Source organism: Macaca fascicularis, chromosome 15 (assembly GCF_037993035.2).
Source record: "Macaca fascicularis isolate 582-1 chromosome 15, T2T-MFA8v1.1".
Taxonomy (NCBI): domain Eukaryota; kingdom Metazoa; phylum Chordata; class Mammalia; order Primates; family Cercopithecidae; genus Macaca; species Macaca fascicularis.
In genome coordinates, this window is record NC_088389.1 from 44,638,885 (window position 1) to 44,663,267 (window position 24,383).

Below are 24,383 nucleotides of genomic sequence, written 5' to 3' on the forward strand. Positions count from 1 at the left end.
GTGTGGCCAACATGGTAAAACACCACCTCTACTAAAAATACAAAAACTAGCCAGGCACAGTGGTGGGCACCTGTAATCCCAGCTACTGAGGAGGCTGAGCCAGGAGAATCACTTGAACCTGGGAAGGGAGGCTGCAGTGAGTTTACATTGTGCCACTGTACTCCAGCCTGGTGACAGAGTGAGAATCAGTCTCAAAACAACAACAAAAAAAAAAAAAAAAAAAAACTAATTCTATGCTGAGCCATCAAGTAAATCTTGATGAATTTAAAGAATTAAAAGGATGGAGGTTATATTCTCTGACTAAAATGCAAAGTAAATATAAAAATATTACCAGAAAATCCCCAATATTTAGAAATTTAGAAACATACTTCTAACTAACGCAAGGATTGAAAAAGAAATGACAATGAAAATTAGAAAATATTTTGAAGTAAATGATAAAGAAAAAACTACATTATCAACATAAGTCTTCTGAATACTAGAAATGTTCAATTTTTGACTCTGGTGAAAGTTACAAAGGTATTTCCTTTGTGATAAGTCACTGGATTGCACATTATTGGGGGGGACACTTTTCTGTCTGTCTGTATAACATTTCAAAAATTTTTAAATGTTTAAAAAGAACATACAAAGCCGAATGGGAAAAGAGGACAAAGGGCTATTTACAGGCCAGAAACTTTGAGGAATTTCTGAAAGCTCCCGAGCAGATGGACTCTGAATGACACAAAAGCCAACAAATACTGAGGAGTATGACCAGCAAATGATGAGCTCCTGAGAAACAGTTGGATAGGTTTCCCCAGCCATGCCAGGGAATCTCCCAGGCTCAGAGCAGCAGGAATGGAAACACGTGCTAGTCAGGGGCAGCTGGCAGGGACACGTTGAAGGCCTCCAGCTCAAGGCCTGACCGTGCACTGCCCAACACACCACGCAGCTGGCTGGCATCTGTTCCCAAGCTTCACTCTCACTACAGAAAATGAATTATTTATCTCCATGGCTTCTAAAGAGAGGCAGAGACAGGAGTGGAACGGGCCCCAGCTAACATTGTGCCAACACAACAAACATGAGGAAAAAAAAAAAAAATTTACAATGCCAAGCAAATCAATGACACTCCTAAGTCTACTCTGTCTCCAGAACCACATCTTCCCAACTTCCCTCTGGCAAATCAGGGACTCCAGGCAGTCCTCTAGAGCCTGCATTTATAGCTGCTCCCGACAGCTTTCATTTTGCAGGTTTACAGGGGGCTGGCATTTCTAAAGAGAGGTGCGTTGTGTCACCAAATGTCCACAGCCACCTGTGGACCTCAGAACATGTCCAGCTTGCCCATCATCTCCAGATCCAGATATCCTGTAGAAAAGGCAACCTATTCTCTCTCCTGACCACTCACCACATCCAGGTGACTAGAGATCCCAAGCAAGTTAAAAATTTGGTTCAGAGACCCCAGGTCTCTGATTCATCAGTCAAACTAATAAGTTGGTATCCCTTCAAGATGATATTTTAAAACTATTTATCCAACATTTTTGCGAACTTGGGTTTTTTATTTTCTATATAAAATATTATGCCTAAAATTCATATGGAAACTCAAGGGACCCAGGACAGCCAAAATGATCTTAAAAGAGAAGAAAAATATTGGAGGATTTACACAACCTGATTTCATAATTTACTACAAAGCAATAGTAATCAAGACAGTGTGATACTGGAATGATAACAGACAAATCAATGGAATAGAATTAAGAGCCTAGAAATAAGCCCATGGGTCTACGGGCAATTGATTTTCAATAAAGGTACCAAGATCATCCAACAGAGAAATGATGGTATTTTCAACAAATGGTACTGGGACAACTGGATAGCCACACAAAAGAATGAAGCTGAACTCTTACCTCATACCATACACAAAAATTAACTTAAAGTGGATCAAATACCTAAATATAAGAGTCAAAACTACAAAACTCTTAGAAGAAAACATACAGGTAAATCTCTTGGTAACTGACAGAACCTTAGATTTGGCAGTGAATTCTGAGATATAACACAAAGTACAAGTAACAGAAGAAAAAGTAAATTGAACTTCATCAAAATTAAAAATGTTTGGGGTTCTGGCTGGGCACAGTGGTTCATGCCTATAATCCCAGCACTTTGGGAGGCCAAGGCAGGAGATTGCTTGAATCCATGAGTTCAAGACTAGCCTGGGCAACATAGGGAGAACTCATCTCTACAAAAAGTTTTTTTACATAAGAAAATTTAGCCAGCTATGGTGGTGCAAGTCTATAGTACCAGCTACTCAGGAGGCTCAGGTGAGAGGATCGCTTGAGCACAGACGGTCAAAGCTGCATGGTCAAAGGGGAGCCATGATCGTGCCACTGCACTCCCGCCTGGGCAACAGAGCAAGACCCCATCCCAAAAAAAAAAGCTTGGGGTTCAATGAACACTATTAAGAAAGTGAAAAAACCCCACAGATTGAGAGAATATATTTGCAAATCATATATCTGTTAAGGAGCTTGCATCTAGAATATACAAAGAAATCTTACAACTCAATAATAACAAGACAAAGAGCCCAATTTTAAAATGAACAAAAGATCTGAATACATTCTTCTCCAAAGAAGATATATAAATAATGAGCACATGAAAAAGATGTTCAACATCATGGGTCATCAGGAAATGCAAATCGAAACTATAATGAACATCAATTCACACCCACTAGGATGGCTAGAATTAAAAAGTCAGATAATAAGAAGTGTTGGTGAGGATGTGGAAAAACCAAAACCCACATACACTGCTGATGGGAACGTAAAATGATACACACACATTGGAAAAGAGTTTGGCAGCTCCCTAAATAGTTAAACACAGAGTTACCATAGGACCCAGCAAATCTACTCCTAGGTATATACTGTGTGTATATGAAGAGAAATGAAAACATTTGTCCACACAAAAACTTGTTCACAAATGTTCATGGCAGTATTATTCACAATAGTCAAAAGGGAGAAACAACCAAAATATTCATCACCAGATGAATAAATTTTTAAAATGTGGTATATTGATACAATGAATACTATTCAGCCACAAAAATGGATGGAGTACTGATATCTGCTATAACATTATGCTAAGTGAAAGAAGTCAGTCACAAAAAAACATACGATTCCATTTATACGAAATGTCCAGAATAGGCAAATCTAGAGAGAGAAAGAATAGTGATTGCTTAGGGCTGGGGACAAGGGATGATGGTACAAGCTAAAGAGCATAATATCTCTTTTTGAGGGAATGAAAATGTTCTAAAATTGTGATAATAGTTACACAACTCTGTGAATATACTAAAAACCATTGAATTGTATGGTTTAAATGAGTGAATTGCATATATCTGAATTATATCTCAATAAAGCTATTACAAGAAAAACCAGCAAATATCCTAATCAAAAGAAAATACATAATCCTGGAGAAAAATATTATGTATACCTACAATGACTTCACATTACATCAGTTTTTACAATAAAGAAAAAAATCCCTCTAGAGTAGCTGGATCCTAGCTTCAACTTGCCTAGTCCCTTCTCCTGAAGTAAGGCCACCTCCTCAGAAGGCAGTGTCTTTCAATAATGTCACTTGAACATACCCCTTTTGGGGGACAAGGGGTTGTGTTCATGTGTACACACAAATATATATATATATATCTCATGCAATACTCTCCCCAAAGGGAATTCAGATCAAAACAGTTTTGTCTCTTTATATTTCCATAGATGATTACGCTCCCTTTACATGTCTGTGTTCAGGAAACTACTAGCTAAGCAACATCTTCACCTGGTTCTACCAAGGCAAAGCTCACTGTATAAGGCCAGGGGCTACCTACTATGCTAAGGAAAGGCCAGCGGACTGAAAAACTTAGCCAAAACCTTCACAGTAAAAGTGGTCCCCACTGGCTACAAAACTGACGCTGAATCCATAGCTTCCAAACCTGGATGACAGTCAGAACACTCTGCGGCTTCTTAAATGTTCATATTCTCAGGATCCACCCCAGACCTATTAAACCAGAGTCTCCGGAAGAAGATTCTAGGAATCTGTGTCTTTTTAACAGGCTCCCCACATGCTTCTGATATTTGGCCAGGTTTGGAAACCACTGATAAGAATCTTTGCTCATAAGCAGATCAGCAAAGATCATAGTGGATAAAGAAAATCAGCAGCCTGAAAGAGGGGCACCACGACAAATGGCACCCAGGGAAACACAACCAGTGCAGGAAACAGGAGAGAATTTCTCAAATACTCTCAAGAGAGATGTGAGAGGAGCCTGCACAAATAAGAGCAGGTGGCTTCCCACCCCACCCAGGTTCCTGGGCTCCTGCCTGCCTCCTGCACACTCAGGTCACAGCCACTTCTTCAAGCAGCAACCTTCCCTGATACCCATCGGACTCAGCCCTGAGGCCATGGCTGGGCAGGAAGATCCACTCCCTGCTGGGCCTGAATCCTCCCCAACTTCCCAGATCTGGCAGGGAGTTTAATCCAATAGAAGAACATGGACCAATGCAAGGAAATATTCACATCAGGCCACTAAGGAAAACATATGGGTTACAAAATTGTCCATACAAACTTGATCTCAATTGTATTGAAATTTGATGTCTAAATACACACACACACACACAGAGAAATAGGTATGGAAATAAGCATAGAAGGATATAAATCAGAAAGTTAACAGTGGTCTGTCTCCCTGGGAAGTCAGATTACAAGTGATTTTCACTTTCTTCTTTTAACTAAGTTTTCAGCAGTAAACACATGTTACCATGATAATAAGGAGGAAAAAAGCAAACATATTTTTACTTTTTAATCAGGACACAGCTAAGGTAAGAGGGCCTCACAGCTCCCTGACACCCTTTCCTGACCACTCCTAGCCCAGCCAACACAGATCATCCTGGAAACCACCCTTGTCTCATAGAGCCCTGCATCCCAATGGGGTTAGCAGGAATTGCCTCCTAGGCTGGGGCATTAAGTGAGATAATGCAGGTAAAACACTTGACATAAGGAATGGCAATGGTAAGTGCTCAACAAATGATGGCTAGTTAATTGCCCTTTATCGTCCACCAACTGGACCAGAGAATTCCTGCTGCCAGACGTCAGGCAATTTCAAGGGGCCAAGCCATTGCTCTTCCATCATTCCTTCTACCCCTAGGGAAAAAAAGCAGGTTGTGGAAAACCAAGTGTGTTGGGCAGGAGTAAGCCTGAAAGCAGAACAGCCAGGAACCCCAGGGAGGGACCAACTCCTTGGGCAGTCTGTCTTTGAAAGCTGAGCAATGTCCAGTTATGTTGCAATAACAGCCCCAACCTTTAGAAGGAAATTGTATGCAAGTTCAAACAAAAATGCGCTGGACGGGTCATCTCTTGAAGGCTTAAGCTCAGCTACCAACTCTGCCACTGGCTCATGGAAGACTTCTTAGTTTCAAGTCTTCACAGAGGAAAAATAACCCCTCTCCACAGGGAGTTGCAGGACCAGTGAGGAAATGAAGGGCTATCCTCTAGGGTAGGGTTGCTACCTTTACTATGGCTATCAGGAAGGACAGGTTTGTCCAGGCCTTTGGGCAGCTGCCACCCAGCTGTTATTTGGGGAAACTCAGTCTGCTACCTAGGGGCTTGGGAGTGAGGCCTGCTGTTCATTTCTTTCCACCTCAAACCCTGAGGCAGCCCTGGGACCCTCCTAAGGGATTGTTCTGTCTTGGAGGAGAGAATTCTCCCATCTCTACTGTGGCTCAGATACCCAACAAAGTCAGATTGCAGCCTCCAAGGTGAGCCTGCAAGGCAGCAGAGCCAAAGGATCCAGCACCTGTCCGCTCCCTGAGCCAAAGGAAAGTGGGTGAATGAGATCTCCTGTTGCTATAACAAGACCTTGATTTAACCTGAGCTGCTTGCTAATGAGAAACTCAGTGGTGACAACCTGGGTCTCTGAAAGATTAACTAGAGTGTGATTATTCCAGCCAAGTGAGGCAGAACCAACTGCAGTTGGCACCCATGGTCGGACAGCAGGTGGTGTCCAGCAGCTTGCCTGGACTGAGCCTGTGCCCTGAGCCCCTCCTGGGCAGTCACAGGAGAAAGGGGCCAGAGAAGGTGACCCCAGATAGAAAGAGCACCTGCTCCCAGCCTCGCCTGTCACCACGAGGGGCTGCATTTCCGGGCGCTGGGAACAGGGTGAGGCAGCCCCTGCCGCCGGCCCCAGCGGGCACTTACCAAAGGTGGTGAGGTAGAAGGACAAGTCCGGGTGGGCACGCCGGCTCCCGAGGGAGACGCGGTGCAGGGAGCGCTCCATGGCGTCCCACTGCGACTCGGACAGGAGTGCCTGAAACCCAAGGCGGCTGTGTTGCTCCCCAGTAACCGAGGCAGCAGGCTCACCGCCCCCTGCGCCGGAGTCTCCAGCGCGGGAGGAGCGCGAGCGGGAGGCAGGGCTGCCCCGCGCGTTGGAACGGCCCGGGCGCGCCCGGCCCTGATTGGCCCGCGCGGGTTTGAATGGGGAGAGTTCCACCTGCCAGAGCAGCGCAGGGCCGGGGTGGGAGAGGCGGCGCCGCGGACCCGCGCTGAGCAGAGAGGGCAGCCACCCCAGGAGCCGGCAGGACCGTGCGGCCACCCCGGGGCTCCCGGCCCCAGCACCGCGCTCCCAGTTTGAAGGGCCAGTCCCACGAGAAGCCCCAGTCCGGGGTGCCCACTCTACTCTGGGCAGGCTTGGCCTCCTGGTCCAGCTCTCCTAGACCAGCAATTAGTCGGGTTTATAACCTGCTTTGAAGCTCACACCTATAATCATTAGATCCAAGCAAAGGCAAAGGAGCACCCGATGGTCCAGGGCAATGAGGTTTGGAGAAGTGTTCTCTGCGCTTGGACAAGTTGCCCCCCACCAGGCTGCATCCTCTTCCCAAACCCTGCGTCCTGGATCACTCTCTTGAGCCTCCTCTTGAACAAGTGCTGCCTGACACAGGTCCAGATGGGAGCAGCTTGCTCCAACCAACCTGATGGCCCCCCATCCCACAGCCTGATGCCACCGGACAGCAGGACAGGCCTACAGCCTCTGAGAAAGAGGAAGGCACAGGAAACAGAGGGGATGGGTGAATCCCCCAGCCTGCTGCAGTAAGGCAGAGTTGGAAGGTCAACCCCTGTGCTGCTTTGTCGGCAAACATTTACAGGACACCTCCGGATAGCAGTTTCACACCAAGACATCTGCTCTGCAAATCTCTGACTGTTGCCACTGTGGGAAGGAAAGCTGTTAGTCTCGTAAATCTAAAAATGGGAAGTGTTGGTATTTGTCCCTGTTCCCCAGACTTCATCGCCAAGTGGATATTTGTGGTTCAGTGATCCACTCAAAAACAAGATGGGGAGATGCAAGAGAGAAAGTGGAGAGAAGAGTTATGTGTTGAGTACCAGATGCCAGAGGCTGAGCTGGGCAATTTACACATATCATCTCAGTTAATCTTCACAGTATGTCTAATAAGTATTAGCCCCAATTTACCAGGAAGAAATCTGAACCTCAGGCAGAGAAGACAGGTGACATGCCCAAGGTTTGTAGAGCTAGGAATAGGCACAGCTGAAATTTGAACCCAGGCCTGTCTGCCCTAAACACCATTGTCCTATTCTTCCTTGGCCTCCACATCTGCCCCATGGCCAACAGCAGGTGCAGAGAGCAAACGCCACAGGGTCAGGTGGCCACCAGTGAGGAACAGAAACTGGAGAAGGAGCCCTGAATCAGCAAACTGGTGATAAGTCACATAAATGCCATAAGATTGTTTGAATCCTGGCACTTCGTGAAGTCCTACCCTGCTCTTTACTGTACCCCCCACCCCGCTCTCCCCCTCCAACCCCGGTTACACACACACACAGTGAACACTGCCTTTAACAAGAGCAGGTCCACTCTCCTAACCTCAAGCCAATGACAGATGGACTTACCTGCACCCTGGACTTGGGCATGCCTGATCCTCTTCCTGGCTGGAGAAGTTTGAGTTCACTCATCTCTTCTGGGTAGAGTGATATCAGGGCTCAGTCACTCCATCCAACCAGGGAATATGGGCAACCTCAGGCTCAAGCTACAGGATGTAGACAGGACACTGAGCACAGAGACGTGGCAGACCTGCAGGAGCAAGATGGGAGCATGAGTTTGGCCTGAAGATGCCCCATGGAAGGGGTATTTACTCCCAGGAGGAACTAGAAAGCATGGTGTTCAGGAAACAGAGCAAAGCAAGGCCCACAGGGAAAGGAAAGGTGATGTGCCCAAGATGACAGTCACTTCTTCACAACTTTGCCAGGGACCACTGTAGAGCCTCCTCCCAAAGGGGAGACTACATTGGACTCGGGAGGCTGTGAGCAACCTGCAGGTGCAACACTCAGGAGGGTGAGATCCAGAAAGAGAACTGGGCAGAGGTGGGCTGTCTGAATGTGACCTAGGAGAGAAAAGACCGAGGCCCATACTGGGCACTTACACCTGGTAATGGGAACAAAGATCCCACTGCTTTGTAGGTCCCCTCCTGATTCCTGCCCCACTCAGCAGCTAACCTATTCAGTTGGAAGACTGCAAGGCCAGCCTGATCCTGAGCTGGCCCCTCTGGTGATATCACCTTCACCACCACCAGTAAGGCTCCTTTACTTAGTAGCATGCTGGAAGCTTCCTTTTCCTAAAAGGACAGGTCGATTACCCTTTCCTCAAGAGATGGAGGAGAGAGGTGAGTGGGAGTTTGGGCAGGGCACTTCAGGAGATACTGGCGCTATTAACCCACACTGCTGTCCACAAGCAACATCCAGAAAAGCTCATGGTCATGGCCCTGCTTTCCCCAAGAAGGCAGGAGAGTTTGACCAAGCCTGGCTTTCTCACATGTTCTGAGCATTCTAGCACCCCCTGGGGCTCTTCCACCTCACACATGTCCACACACGCTCCACACATACATCATCATACCACACACAACAATAATACACTCTGTGCACATAAATACACATACCTTAACATATCCCATGTACACACACAGTCACATCATATGCACATATACACATACATAAACACACTACATACAAACCTCACATGCATATACAAACACACCCCACACATTATATATGCATCCTATGCATATATAAGCACACACATCACACAGACGCATGCACACAAAACACATACACTACATATATACCATATTCATATACACAGATTGATTTGAAGCACTTAATAAAGTATCAAGCAATGATTTTAGGCTTCTTTTTTTTTTTTTTTTTGAGATGCAGTCTCGCTTTGTTGCCCAGGCTGGAGTGCAGTGGCACGATCTCGGCTCACTGCAAGCTCCACCTCCCAGGCTCACGCCATTCTCCTGCCTCAACCTCCCAAGTAGCTGGGACTACAGGTGCCTGCCACCACGCCCAGCTAATTTTTTGTATTTTTAGTAGAGACAGGGTTTCTCTGTGTCAGCCAGGATGATCTCGATCTCCTGTAATCCCAACACTTTGGGAGGCCAAGGCGGGCGGATTTTAGGCATTTTTTTAAAGACTGACTATATCTGGAAGAATAAGGAATACTTGAGTTTTGAAAGGAAGGGACTAAATGGATTTATTTGGGTGCATTTTCATAATAACTCTCAAAGAATCTTAGTAACTTTAAGATATCATCTAGCCCAATAATAACCAAGAAAACTTAGAAAAATAATAATAAAGGGAACTTGGACTACCAGATGTTAAATGGTGTTAAATAATATAAAACTAGAAAATAAAACTAGAAAGAAAAGACAGATCAATGGAATAGAGTAGAAAGTTCAAGGGGATAATTTATTTATTTATTTATTTTTATTTATTTTTTTTTTTGAGACGGAGTCTCGCTCTGTCGCCCAGGCTGGAGTGCAGTGGCCAGATCTCAGCTCACTGCAAGCTCCGCCTCCCGGGTTCACGCCATTCTCCGGCCTCAGCCTCCGGAGTAGCTGGGACTACAGGCGCCCGCCACCTCGCCCGGCTAGTTTTTTGTATTTCTTAATAGAGACGGGGTTTCACCGTGTTAGCCAGGATGGTTTCGATCTCCTGACCTCGTGATCCGCCCGTCTCGGCCTCCCAAAGTGCTGGGATTACAGGCTTGAGCCACCGCGCCCGGCCCAAGGGGATAATTTATTTAGAAAATAATAAAGATTTAAAGTGTTTTAACTAAAAATTCATTTTAAAAAGTCAGAAGAGGAATAAGCTAATTCAGAAGAAAAAAAAATTTTTTTTGAGATAGTGTCTCGCTCTGTCACCTAGGCTGGAGTGCAGTGGCGCAATCTCGGCTCACTGCAAGCTCCACCTCCCAGGTTCATGCCATTCTCCTGCCTCAGCCTCCCGAGTAGCTGGGACTACAGGCACCCGCTAACACGTCCCGCTAATTTTTTGTATTTTTAGTAGAGATGGGGTTTCACCTGTTAGCCAGGATGGTCTCAATCTTCTGACCTTGTGATTCGCCCGTCTTGGCCTCCCAAAGTGCTGGGAATACAGGTGTGAGCCACTGAGCCCGGCCAGAAGAAAATTTGAAAAGGAAATAAAGTTAAAGAGGTAGCAGTGAGCTGAGATCGCGCCAGTGCACTCCAGCTTGGGTGACAAGAGTGAAACTCCATCTCAAAAAAAAAAAAAAGAATTTAAAATGTTTATAAAATATATGGCAAATATGTACAAAGAAATCTTATAAGTCAAGTAGAAAAAGACAGATGTACCAAAGAACATGAATAAGCATTGTACAAGAAAGGAAACACAATTGATTAATGCATAAAAAGAAAACTACAAATAAACAGCTTTAGGAAAGAGAAAGAAAGCCAAGATACAAAGATATTTTAAATTATAAGAGAAAAGCATTGCAAACTGGTTGTATAAATTTGCAAATTTTACAATTAGTAATATGCAAAATTTGAACCATCTTTGCATTTCTGAGATCAATGCCAACTTGATCATGCATATACTGTGGGATTTGGTTTGCTAATATTTTATTAGTATTTTTACATCTATAGTTATCAGTCAAATTGGTCTATGTTGGGATTTCTACCTTTGACCTTTTGTCTATAGTTTCCTGTTTCTAACCTTATTTGGTTTTTGTCTTTGTCTAGTTTCCTACCTAGCGCTGACAACCCTTCATTTTTTTCCTAGGTTCTGAAATAGCCAAAATTGCATTGGCATCATCTGTTTCTTGAAGGTCTTATAGAATTTGCCTCGAAAACTACCTGGGTTTTCTAGTAACCAAGGAAATAAAAAAGAAAAAAAATCTGGTCACATCATTTGCTTTCAGAAAGTTCAAGCATTTGTATGTATATACGAAGCAACAAAGATGCAGAGTTGTTAACTGAATCAGGTTGCTAAGCTAGTAAATAAACAGTGGGGAAACAAAAAGCCAGCTCCCAGCAAGAGAACCATTATAGAATACCATCTCTCCCAGCAGTCCTCCTGCTCAGAGTGGTGAGGCGGCAGTCTAGCAGGACTGAGACTTCTGTGGCTACTGACACATTAAAGTTCAATTCAACAAGTGTTTGCTAAGCACCTATGGAGCTGAGCCTTGTAACTGGGCACTGGGGACACGTATAGCAGTGAACAAGATGGAGTTTATAGTCAAGTGGGAGATTGGGTGAGCATTACAATAGAGGAAACACAGCAACCTCCGGAAGCACAGAATAACATTTCACTTAATCTGGGGAGCTAGGCAGACCAAGATGATAAAGGAGATCGGGGAAGACTGTCCAAAGAAAGTCACCTGCAGGATGAGTTAGCCAAGTATAGGAGAGGAAGGAAGGGTTACAGGCAGAAAGAACAAAACATTTAAAGGCCAGAAAGTGAGAGGGGATGTACGTTTGAGGAACTGAACAATGGGAAATGTGGTAGGGAACTTAGAATGTGAGGGAATCAGTAATATGCAAAAAGGCAAACAGGGCCAAATCATACAGGGCCTCAGCCAGGCGTGATGACTCATGCCCGTAATCCCAGCACTTTGGGAGGTTGAGGCGGGTGGATCACCTGAGTTCAGGAGTTCGAGACCAGCCTGGCCAACATGGTGAAACCCCATCTCTACTAAAAATACAAAATTAGCCAGTGTGGTGGTGCATGCCTGCAATCCCAGCTAATCGGGAGGCTGAGGCAGGAGAATGGCTTGAATCCAGGAGAAGGAGGTTGCAGTGAGCCGAGGTCGCCACATTGCACTCCAGCCTGGAAGACAAAAGTGCAACTCTGTCTCAAAAAAAAAAAAAAAAAAAATCATACTGGGCTTCATATTTTATTATAAGGAGCCTGGGCTTTATTTTAAGAGCATACAGGCCAGGCGCGGTGGCTCAAGCCTGTAATCCCAGCACTTTGGGAGGCCGAGACGGGTGGATCACGAGGTCAGGAGATCGAGACCATCCTGGCGAACACAGTGAAACCCCGTCTCTACTAAAAATACAAAAAAACTAGCCGGGCGAGGTGGTGGGCGCCTGTAGTCCCAGCTACTTGGGAGGCTGAGGCAGGAGAATGGCGGGAACCCGGGAGGCAGAGCTTGCAGTGAGCTGAGATCCAGCCACTGCACTCCAGCCTGGGCGACAGAGCGAGACTCCGTCTCAAAAAAAAAAAAAAAAAAAAAAAAAAAAGAGCATACAGCAGTTGTCAAAGATTTTAAGCAAGATCTCAACAGCCTTTAATTCACATTTTAGAAAGATTGCTCTGGCTAGAATATGAAAAAAAAAAATGAATTGGTTAGGGGTGGGGGCATTTGCATGACATGAGGGTTGGAAGCAAAAATTGCTCTTAGAAGTCTTTTCTAGTCATCCAGGTAAAAGATGACAATGACCAAACTAGTGAAATGGCAGTAGGGATGGAAAGAAATAGAATCAATAGGCCATGGTGATTGAGTAGAAGATGGAATGCAAGGAATTCTGGCTTGAGAAATTGTTTAGAAGTGCCCTTTACAGAGATGAAGAACATGGGAGGCAGGGCTGAACTGAGGGGAGAATGGATGAGTTCAACTGTGAGCCTGCTAAGGTTGAGTGACCCACGTGCTGCCCAAGTGAAGATGTCAAGTGAAGAGTTGAACACAATGGACTGAAGCTCAGCAAAAAATACTTAGGCTAGAAATATAGATTTAGGAATTCCCTGTGAGGCCATAGGCATGCATAAGACAGCCCACAGGGAATGTTTAATGTGAGAAAGCTCAAGACAGAACCAAGAATCGTACCAACTGAAAAAACAGGCAGAGGAAGAAAGGCCAGAAAGGGGAAGGAAAAGTCAAGGGATGTATTAAGAAGGAAATAACAGTCAACAGTGTCAAATATTGTTAAGAGGTCCAGTAGGTTAATAACTAAGAAGTGTCCATTAGATTTAGCAACAAGACAGTCCCTGCTGACCTTTCATCCCGAAATAAAATGCTGGGGGGCAACGACTTCACATGAATGAAAAGGTACCACATTTACTCTAAAAGGAAAAACACCCTGGGCTCAAAGCCAGACCATATTCTTGGGGCGGGTTTTTTTTCATGTCCTAAATTTAACCAGCTGGAATGCTTTATTAAGTGGTATTTTATTCACCCTTGAAATGAAGGATTTGCCTTTTAAAAGTGTCTCTGCAAGTCATCTTCAAGGTAGAACAACATAGTATCTTTGGGTTAATTGTTCTCTACAGGAACAGATGCTGGTTGCTGTAAATATCACTGAGGAACTTTAATTTGCCCCAGATGTAAAAGCCTCTAGTGACCTAAATACACAAACAGGGACTGAAGAGAACCAAGTAAAAGATTCAAGATTTCAAGTGTAAGCTGAGAGATACTGCTTCAAAGTGGAAAAGACCAAACCTTCACCACCAAAGGAATGTGAACTAGTAAGTTAAGTCCAAAGATAAAAGCTAAAGACTTGATAAGAGCCAGAAAAGCAGAGTGCCCCGTCTCTGCTAGAATGACTCAGCGCCCTTGCAGTTAGGCTGGAAGCCCTTTCAGCCTCTTCAAGAGCTGCTTTTCCTGGCCTGATAATGAGAACTTGGCCTGGCATAATCCTACATTCCAGAGGCCCTCAGTTTTTCAAAATTAAAAAACAATATAGACTTCTGCTTCTAGCCAAGATGGAATAACAGGAACTGGATTTTCCCTTCACCTGAAACAACTAAAAGACTGGACAAAATACATGAAACAATGGTTTTTAAGATATCGTACATGAGGCAACGAAGGACAGTGATCCCTGAGAAATAGAAAACAGACAAGCTGCGCCCTGTGATCAGCCCAGCTTATTCCCAGGACAGACTTTCCAAGAGGGAGAGGGAACTCAGGCCAACTCCAAATCCCTGAACTGAGAAGTTCAGGAGGCCAAGGCAGCTAGAGTTCCAAGGCAGAGTACCAGAGGGGAGGCAGTCACACAAAGAGAGAGCCCCAGAGGTCTCCAGAGGGTCCCCACTCACATCTTCAGCTAAGTGCTTACGAGCTCAGGAGTTTGAGGAAAGTATCCCAAGGCTGGGGAAAGAACCACCAAAGAATTACAGGGAACAATTTTTAAAGCTCACACAGGGCCAGGAATAGTTCTTAAGCTCATCAACCGAGTGGGAAGACCTTCTAATTCCTTAGAAGGTGTTAGATAGAATACTCAGAAAGGTCTTGCCTCAGCTGTGGAGAATAATCAGCCCTAGATTAAATGCTGCACTTGTCCATCTAAAAAAACAAACAAACAAACAAACGAAAAAAACTTAAAATCAAGACCCAAAAGGATCAAACTGTTTTTGATTTTGTTTTTGTTTTTGTTTTTTTGAGACTGTCTCACTCCGTTGCCCAGACTGGAGTGCAGTAGCATGATCTCAGCTCACTGCAACCTCCACCTGCCAGGTTCAAGCGATTCTTATGCCTCAGCCTCCCAAGTAGCTGGGATTACAGGCATATGCCACCACACCTGGCTAAGTTTTATATTTTTAGTAGAGATGGGGTTTCACCATGTTAGCCACGTTGGTCTCAAACTCCTGACCTCAAGTGATCCACCCACCTCAGCCTCCCAAAGTGCTGGGATTACAGGCATGCACCGCACCCAGCCAGGATCAAACTGTTTCTAAGTAACTTATCTGCATCCCAGAACAAGCTCAAGAATACTTGTAAGAATATAAAAATATCTAGAACCCAAAAAGGTAAAATTTGTAACATCTGGTATCTAATAAAAAGTGAACAGATATGGCAAAGAGCAGAAAAAATATGACCCATAATAAAGAGAAAATCAATAGACACCAACTCAGAAATGACATGTTAAGTAGGCCAGGTGTGGTGGCTCACACCTGTAATCCTAGCACATTGAGAGGCTGAGGCAGAAGGATGGCTTGAGGCCAGGAATCTGAGACTAGCCTGAGCAACTTAGACCACATCTCTACAAAAACTTTTAAAATTAGCTGGGCATGATGGCACATGCCTGTGGTCCTAGCTACATGAGAGGATGGCTTGAACTCAGGAGTTCAAGGTTGCAGTGAGCTATAATCACAGCCTGGGTGACAGAGCAAGACCCTGTTTAAAAATAAAAATAAAAAAAGAATATGTTAAGTAAAGACATGGAAGATATATATATTTATTATATTTTATAATCATTATATAATGAGTATATTATATATATTATATTATAATAAATATATTTATATATGTAAATTTATATATATATAAAAGACCCAACTGAACAACTAGAGATGAAAAATATAATGCCTGAGATAAAAAACACAAAAGGTGAGATTAATAGTGGGTTAGACACTGCACAAAAAGAGATCAGTGAACTCAAAGACACAGCAGTAGAAACCACCCAAAATTAAACACAAAGAAGACCAAAATAAATGAATAAATGGATCATCAGTGAGCTGTGGGACAACTTTAAGCAGCCTAATAGATACCTATTATTAACTGGAATAGATATGTATAATAACTGGAATCCCAGAAGAAAGTAGGGGACAGAAAATACATTTAAAGAAATAGTGGGCCAGGCGCGGTGGCTCACACCTGTAATCCCAGCACTTTGGGAGGTTGAGGCAGGTGGAACACGAAGTCAGCAGATCGAGACCATCCTGGCTAACACAGTGAAACCCCATCTCTACTAAAAATACAAAAAAATTAGCCAGGCGAGGTGGTGGGTGCCTGTAGTCCCAGCTACTCGGGAGGCTGAGGCAGGAGAATGGCGTGAGCCCAGGAGGCGGAGCTTGCAGTGAGCCGAGATCACACCACTGCACTCCAGCCTGGGTGACAAAGTGAGACTCCGTCTCAAAAAAAAAAAAAAAAATAGTGGTTGGGCTTTTTCCAAGTTTGATGAAAACTATAAACCCCAAAAATCCAAAGTCAATGAACTCTAAGCAGAAGAAACATGAAGAAACCTAAAAGTACATCATTATCAAATTGCTTAAAACTAGCGAAAAAGATAAAATCTTAAAAGCAGCCAGAAAAAAAAAAAAACTACACATTACACGCAGAGGAGCAAAAATAAGAATGACATCAGACTTCTCATCAGAAACTATGTGCCAGAAGACAGGGAAGCAATATCTTTAATGTATTGAAAGAAAAAAACAGGCTGAGTGCAGTGGCTCATGCCTATAAACCCAGCACGTTGGGAGGCCGAGGCGAGTGCATGGTTTGAGGATGACTTGAGGCCAGCCTGGGTATATAAATAATAGCAAGACCCATCTCTACAAAAAAAATTTAAAAAGTAACCAGATATGGTGGGGCATGCCTGTAGTCCTAGCTGCTTGGGAGGCTGAGGTGGGAGGATTGATTGAGCCCAGGAATTTGAGGCTGCAGTGAGCTATGATCACACTATTGCACTCCAGCGTGGGCAAGAGAGGAAGAAGAAGGAGAAGGAGGAGGAGGAGGAGAAGGAGGAGAAGGAGGAGAAGGAGGAGAAGGAGGAGGAGAAGGAGGAGAAGGAGGAGGAGAAGAAGAAGGAGGAGGAGAAGGAGGAGGAGGAGGAGAAGGAGGAGGAGGAGGAGGAGAAGAAGGAGGAGGAGGAGGAGAAGAAGAAGAAGAAGAAGAAGAAGAAGAAGAAGAAGAAGAAGAAGAAGACAGAATTCTTTACCCAGCAAAAAATATCTTCCAAAAATGAAGGCAAAATAAAGATTTTTCTCAGACTTACAAAAGCTGACTGAATTCATCATCTGCAAACATGCACTACAAGAAATGTTAAAGTCTTTCAAGTTGCGGGGAAATGGTACCATATGGAAGTCTGGATCTACACAAAGGAATAAAGAGAACACTGGAAATGCTAACTACATAGGTATATATAAAAGAGTTTTTCTTATTATTTAAATCCGTTTAAAAGAACAATATAACTAGGATAGGAACCATTGACTTAAAAAAAAAAAAAAAAAAAACCCAAAGCTCCCTGCATCCCGTAATAAACTGCATATGTTGCCTTCTGATGAGATAATTGCAAGAAGCAAACTCCAGGGAAGCTATTAGCAAGTTAGCAATAGCAGTCATGTGGGAATATGGATTCTACTTATGGAAGAAAATAATATAGATATGTGTAGTCTAAAATGCAACAACCACAGTTGAGATCAGCTGGATCGCGCTCAGGTTTGAACGTAAGGCTTATGTAGAGTAAAGTCTGTTTCTGGATCCATGTACCGTGATGGTGAAGTGCCCCTCCAATGGACATAGCCGACCATACTGTAAAGAAACAGGGGCAGAGGTCATGGCATCCAGGGATCCCAAACGTTCTCCAGGGAAATCTGATTGGAAACTAGAGGACATATCTAAGTTAGTTGTACTGGAGCTGGAACTTAGAGAAGTGGCATGTATTCCCTTTGCTTTCAGATTCTTTCCAATCTCTCAAGGACCCCTTTTTTCTTTTCTACTTTTTTTTTTTTTTTTTTTTTGAGACGGAGTCTCGCACTGTCACCCAGGCTGGAGTGCAATGGTGCGATCTCAGCTCACTGCAATCTCCGCCTCCCAGGTTCAAGCAATTCTTCTGCCTCAGCCTCCTGAGTAGCTGGGATTACAGGTGCATACCACCATGCCCGGCTAATTTTTGTATTTTTAGTAGAGACAGCATTTCACCATATTGGCCAGGCTGATCTCAAACTCCTGACCCCGTGATCCGCCTGCCTCAGCCTCCCAAAGTGCTGGGATTACAGGCATGAGCCACCGCCTCCGGCCTGGGGACCCCTTTTTTTGCCCTCGCCACACTGCTGAAACTTCATTCACTCAGCAGTCACCATTGTCTTCTTCCTTATATGCAGACCACTTGCCTATTCACAGTCCTCACCCCCTTGCCTGAATTTTCCTGCTGCTTCTCTGACAACTCCTCTATTTTCTGACTCTGCTTACCTTCTTGTGTGTTCCTGGCTGTGGCCTTTAGTCCTCTTCCCTCCTCAATATTATTTCCCTCTGAGAGCTCATGCACGCCTATTGCTACGCTCACCTGTTCTAATGACTCCCAGATGTCTCTCCATTCCCAGGTCCCAGCACCACCTCTGCCTTGACACACCAGCCACCAGTCTCCTTTCCCTCTGCCTCCACCCTTCTCTCTGCTCACCTAGACTGTAGTGCTCATTGTCTGCTTCCATATATTTCTACCCAACTAGACTGTCAGCAGCTCCAATGCAGTGACTGACATGCATTTTCTTAGTCTACTGCCCAACCTGGGGCCTGGCACACACTTTAAAAAGCAAAATCTGGCCAGGCACAGTGACTCACACCTGTAATCCCAACACTTTGGGAGGCCATGGCGGGTGGATCATGAGGTCAGGAGATCGAGACCATCCTGGCTAATACGGTGAAACCCCGTCTCTACTAAAAATACAAAAAAAAATTAGCCAGCATGGTGGCATGTGCCTGTAGTCCCAGCTACTTAGGAGGCTGAGGCAGGAAAATCAATTGAACCCAGGAGGGGGAGGTTGCGGTGAGCTGAGATCGCAGCACTGCATTCCAGCCTGGGCAACAGAACAAGACTCTGTCTCAAAAAAGTAAAAATAAATAAAATAAAAATACACAAAAATAAAAAGCAAAATCTGGCCAGGCATGGTGGCTCATGCCTGTAATTCCAGCAGTTTGGGAGGCCAAGGCAGGCAGATCACCTGAGGTTAGGAGTTCGAGACCAGCCTGGCCAAATGGTGAAACCCCATCTCTACTAAAAATACCAAAAAATTAGCCAAGAGTGGGGGTGGGCGCCTATAGTCCCAGCTATTCAGGAGGCTGAGGCCAGAAGAATCACTTGAACCCAGGAGGCAGAGGTTGCGGTAAGCCAAGATTGAGCCACTGCACTCCAGCCTGGGCAACACAGTGAGACTCTGCCTCAAAAAATAAAATTAAATTAAATATAAATAAATAAAAAGCAAAATCTGGCTTGAGAATTTGGTTCTAAAATCAGTGTATAAGACATAAATCATGAATAACCACAGTTATCCTTAAATAATCCCTATGTCAACCATAAAATACACATGGTTGACATAAAATGAGGAACAGCAACTTGACCTTCCCTATCTCACACTCCCTCTGGGACGTATTTTCAGAGTGGTAGAGCTGGAACAGCTCCCATTAGTTGTAGTACATCTTCTTTGTCACTCCCTCCCACTTGGGCTTTTGTTTTAACCCCACATATTGATTGAATTTTCATAAGTAAAATGTATATATAACCACAACTTCATTGTAAAGGTTTGATTAATGATCTCTATCTTTCCTTAAATTGGTTCTTCCTCCTGACTTCACATTTCCAATAATACAGCACCTCACTCCTCCCTTTCCCTTACTCTTCCTTTCTGGTTTCCAGGTTCTGGTTCATTCTTCCTTTGCATAGTATCCCTTTGTCTCCATTCTTATTGACATCTACATAATTCAGACCTGATCACCTCCCATCTTGATTTCTATGATAGCCTCCTAACTGATCTTGCTGGTCTCTCTCCAATTCACGTTTCACTCTGCCATTAGATTAGCATTTTCTAAGGCATTGATTTAGTGCTATCATTCTCTGATTCAAAAGCCATCAATGTCTCCCCATTGGCTATCAGTCGAGGCCCTGCACAATCTAGTCACAAGCTGTCTTCAGTACCACTCCTACTCTTCTGAGATAGGAACACTATGCTCCTTGCCCGCTCCCCAAATTTTTCCCACCTATGTCACTTCCCTCTACTTCAAACACCACCTCCACAAACATCTTCACTTGCCAAAACCCAACCCAGCCTTAAATGGTAATATCCAAAGTGACCTCTCCTTCTTTTCATCACTGTAGTTCTTTCTTTGTACCACTTATCTCACACTGCTGGATTATAAGTACACTGAAGAAAGAAGACACATTATATATTTTTTTCATTTATTCCCTCATTCAACATATATTATTAAGCACTTACAGTGTGCCAGGCGCTCAGTGAGGTGCTGGATATTTATACAGTGAAGACAGAGAGAGCTCTGCCACTTGCAGAAGTCAGTCTGGCAGCAGAGGGTGGCAACAGACAAGCTGTGAACCCTAATAGTGGCTATAAGAGAAAAAGTGAAAGAGGGGAACCTCATCTTGACAGTGGTCAGAAAAAGCTTATTCCCAAATGAGTCATATGTAAGCTGAGACCTAAAGAATGAGTAGAAAATAGGCAGAAGGGGGAAGAAGAAGTCAAAGAAAAAGTACCAAAAAAAAGTCAGAAGGTAAGAGAGGACATGGTTCGTTAGAAGAACCTAAAGGAAAAATCTTGGCTGGAGCACATAGAACAAGGTGAGAGTGAGCAGCAATGGGGCTGGTGGGAGATAAGCCAGGTCATAGCCCTGCCTTGTGAGGCTTGTAAAACAAGTGAAAGAGGTTAGGCTTGATCCTAAGGGGAAAGGAGAGTTTTAAGGAAAGATGTATCATGATATTCACATGGTGGAAAGATGGAAGAATGGATGGTCGGGGTAAAGATCAGGGGTTAGGCTTGGCGCGGTAGCTCATCCCTATAATCCCAGTACTTTGGGAGGTTGAGGTGGGAGGATGGCTTGAGCCCAGGAGTTTGAGATCAGCCTGGGCAACATGGTAAAACTCCATCTCTACAAAAAATAGCTGGGCATGGTGACACCCACATGTAATCCCAGCTACTTGTGAGGCTGAGATGGGAGAATAGCTTGCACTCAGGAGGTCGAGGCTGCAGTGAGCCGTAATTGCGCCACTGCACTCCAACCTGGCAGCCTGGGCAACAGAGCTGTCTCAACAAAAAACAAAACAAAAAAAAAGACTAGGGGTTAATGCAGTAACCCAGATGCAAGAAGACAGAGACCTGGACTAGGGTAATAGCAGAAAAAGCAGAGAGAAGTGGATAGATTTGGATGCTGCACCTAATATGACTTGGTGATTAACCAAATTCAGATGGGCCATAAAAAGAAAAGGTCAAAGATGATCACACAAGCTTGACCAGTGCTTTGTACATAGTAGGTGCTCAATAAATATTTGAGGAATGAATTTATAGCAAATAAATGAATGAGCAAATAAAACAACGAATGAGAGGCAGAGAATAATTTAAAAAAACGATTTTTGAAGAGGATTCCATCCAAGGCAAAGCCATCCCAATAAGTAATACAGACCCCCCCAAAATTTTATATATATATCTCTCTCTCTCAGAATTTACTGGTTTACACCCTCCCTGTATTTTTCTTTCTTTCTTTTTTTTTTTTTTTTTTTTTTTTTTTTTTTTGAGACAGAGTCTTGCTCTGTTGCCCAGGCTGGAGTGCAATGGTGCAATCTTGGCTCACTGCAACCTCCACCTCCCAGGTTCAAACAATTCTTCTGCCTCAGCCTCCCGAGTAGCTGGGACTACAGGTGCGTGACACCACTCCCAGCTAATTTTTTTGTATTTTTAGGAGAGACGGAGTTTCACTGTATTAGCCAGGATGGTCTGGATCTCCTGACCTCGTGATCTGCCTGCCTCAGCCTTCCAAAGTGCTGGGATTACAGGCGTAAGCCACCATGCCCGGCCCCTCCCTGTATTTTTTAACAGATGAAATCTGGCCAAGGTAAGCTTAGGGGATACAAAGAATTATAAGTGCCTCGGATCACTTTTGGTATTTCTGCCCTTCCAAATACTGCCTTCCTGAGTCTCTGCCCAACTGATGATCTGTCAGGATCATCAATAGCTCCTAACTTCCCAAACTCCTAGGCCTTTTGGACATGTGCCACCTTTTTGCCACACTCTTGGAATGATCCTTTCAATGATCACCGAAATTGTTCAGAGATGGATTCATTCCTCAAGCATTGATCAAGGGCTTCCTACATGCCAGGGCTATCACCTGGGGTTGTAACCATGAAAATGATAGGTACCGACCCTTCTCTCAAGGAACTACCAGTACCCCGGAGCATTTAAATTTACATGTGTAAATTTATACATGTAAATGGTGGAATGTGTTTTTCTTCATTTACTCACTAAGACGTTTCTTTGGTTGTGGAGACACTGGCCTCAGAAGTGACCAGACGCCGGCAGTTATTTGAAAGGTGTCAAGGAAAGCATGTCACTTTCATAATGTAGTATCACCACCTAGTGGTTCCAGAAAACGTTACCAATTGATCCAGAAAAATTTTCTTACAAAGCTATATTCCTGGAAATGACTCTCCACCATTTCTCCAGAACTTTTCCTTTCTCTATCAAGATAATCTAGGGGATGATTCTCTAATATGTATTAGGTACCCAATATCTGTTAAATAAATGCACATATACCAGGACAAATTAATTTCATACCCTGGTACCTTATGTCAATGGAAAGAGAAAATTTAGAAATTCCTTCCCAGATTCCTCTGGACTTCTAACCATTTCTATCTAAGAAGGACCTTCTAATAATTTCTATCTAAGGCCAGAAGTATTGCTGTCCTTAATTTATCAAGCAATTCCTTTAGGTGTATTTGAATAAACTGATTTTTTAAGTGTCACTGTATCATGGATGAAACCCTCACTCCCTCCCACCAAACCCAAGGGGCTTTCTATAATTCAAAAACATTTTGGGCACGGTGGGTCACACCTGTAATCCCGGCGTTTTGGGAGCTCAATGTGAGCAGATTACTTGAGGCCAGGAGTTTAAGGCCGACCTGCCCAACGTGGAGAAACCCTGTCTCCGCTAAAAATACAAAAATTAGCCAGGCTTGGTTGCACATGCCTGTAAACCCAGCTACTCAGGAGGCTGAGGCGTGAGAATCACTTGAACCCAGGCGGCAGAGGTTGCAGTGAGCAGAGACTGCGCCACCACACTCCAGCCTGGGCAACAAGGGGAGATTCTGTCTCAAAACATACAAAAACAAAATCAATGAAGAACAGCATATGTCACCCCAGAGGTCGGGACGAATACCAAAACAAAGTTCAGCTGGCTCTGAGAGTATGGGCCTAGAATGTCTGAAGATGCTTTCATTGACTCTTGCTTCTACACAGATGTCAAACTGGGCCAGGTGTCACTAGGAAGTGTGCTTAGAAAATTATGGGCCAGGCGCGGTGGCTCAAGCCTGTAATCCCAGCACTGTGGGAGGCCGAGACGGGCAGATTACGAGGTCAGGAGATGGAGACCATCCTGGCTAACATGGTGAAACCCCGTCTCTACTAAAAAATACAAAAAACTAGCCGGGCGAGGTGGCGGGCGCCTGTAGTCCCAGCTACTCGGGAGGCTGAGGCAGGAGAATGGCGTAGACCCGGGAGGCGGAGCTTGCAGTGAGCTGAGATCTGGCCACTGCACTCCAGCCTGGGCGACAGAGGGAGACTCTGTCTCAAAAAAAAAAAAAAAAAGAAAAAGAAAAGAAAAGAAAATTATGGTAACTCAGGCCGGGCGCAGTGGCTCACACCTGTAATCCCAGCACTTTGGGAGGCGGAGGTGGGCGGATCACCTGAGGTCAGAGTTCGAGACCAGCCTGACCAACATGGAGAAACCCCATCTCTACTAAAAATACAAAAATTAGCCGGGCATGGTGGTGGGCACCTGTAATTCCCAGCTACTCGGGAGGCTCAGGCAGGAGAATCACTTGAACCCACGAGGCGGAGGTTTCAGTGAGCCAAGATGGCGCCATTGAACTCCAGCCTGGGCAACAAGAGCAAAACTCTGTCTCAAAAAAAAAAAAAGAAAAGAAAATTATGGTAACCCAAAGCAAGTGGCCTGTCTCTAGCAGGGATCACAAAGTAGCAAAGAACAAAAGAAACTAAGGACTAGTTTCTTGGGAATATAAGCCTCTTTGAACCATATTCCAACAGGTTAAATCTTAAATCCTCTTGTTGGTTTAAATAAGTGAATCTCCAAGCAATCCTGGCTATTAATGAAGCCTTACTTCTGCTTCCTTAGGCCCAGATGGTGGGAAAATGGCAGTTAGCAGCAGTTACCTGGCTCCTCCTCTCTCAGAACATTGGGAGGCTCAAACAAGGGGTTCGTGAGTGCTCCTCTCCTTCTGTCAATTCTTTTCTACATGGCCTTGTCCTTCCTTTCAGTCTAAGGGTATCCCAGTCTCAGTTGTACATCAAAGAGAAGGAGTCAAAGAGGTGTCAGGATACAGTGGATGAGGACAGGTTCTAAGCCCAGGCCCCTTTAC

General features: G+C 44.4%; 2 protein-coding genes across 6 annotated transcripts in view; both read right to left on the reverse strand.

The window, feature by feature from the left end:
* Positions 1-6,386, reverse strand: part of RGS3 (regulator of G protein signaling 3) — a 131,456-nt gene extending 125,070 nt beyond the window's left edge. For all 4 annotated transcript variants that reach the window (XM_074016778.1, XM_005580994.5, XM_074016779.1 and 1 more), the window contains exon 1: positions 6,187-6,386. Coding sequence is in view for 2 of the 4 variants with exons in the window: in XM_005580994.5 (XP_005581051.3) it covers positions 6,187-6,265 (79 nt within the window). In the remaining 2 variants the exon portion in view is untranslated. The remainder of the gene's footprint in view (positions 1-6,186) is intronic.
* Positions 6,387-7,895: 1,509 nt separating this feature from the next.
* The window catches only part of C15H9orf43 (chromosome 15 C9orf43 homolog), a 45,421-nt gene continuing 28,933 nt past the window's right edge, over positions 7,896-24,383 (reverse strand). The window contains exon 12 of one of the 2 annotated variants that reach the window (XM_074016780.1): positions 7,896-8,068. In XM_074016780.1, the coding sequence (XP_073872881.1) occupies positions 8,025-8,068 (44 nt within the window). In that variant the 3' untranslated portion in view covers positions 7,896-8,024. The remainder of the gene's footprint in view (positions 8,069-24,383) is intronic. The other variant, XR_012424457.1, reaches the window with a different exon arrangement.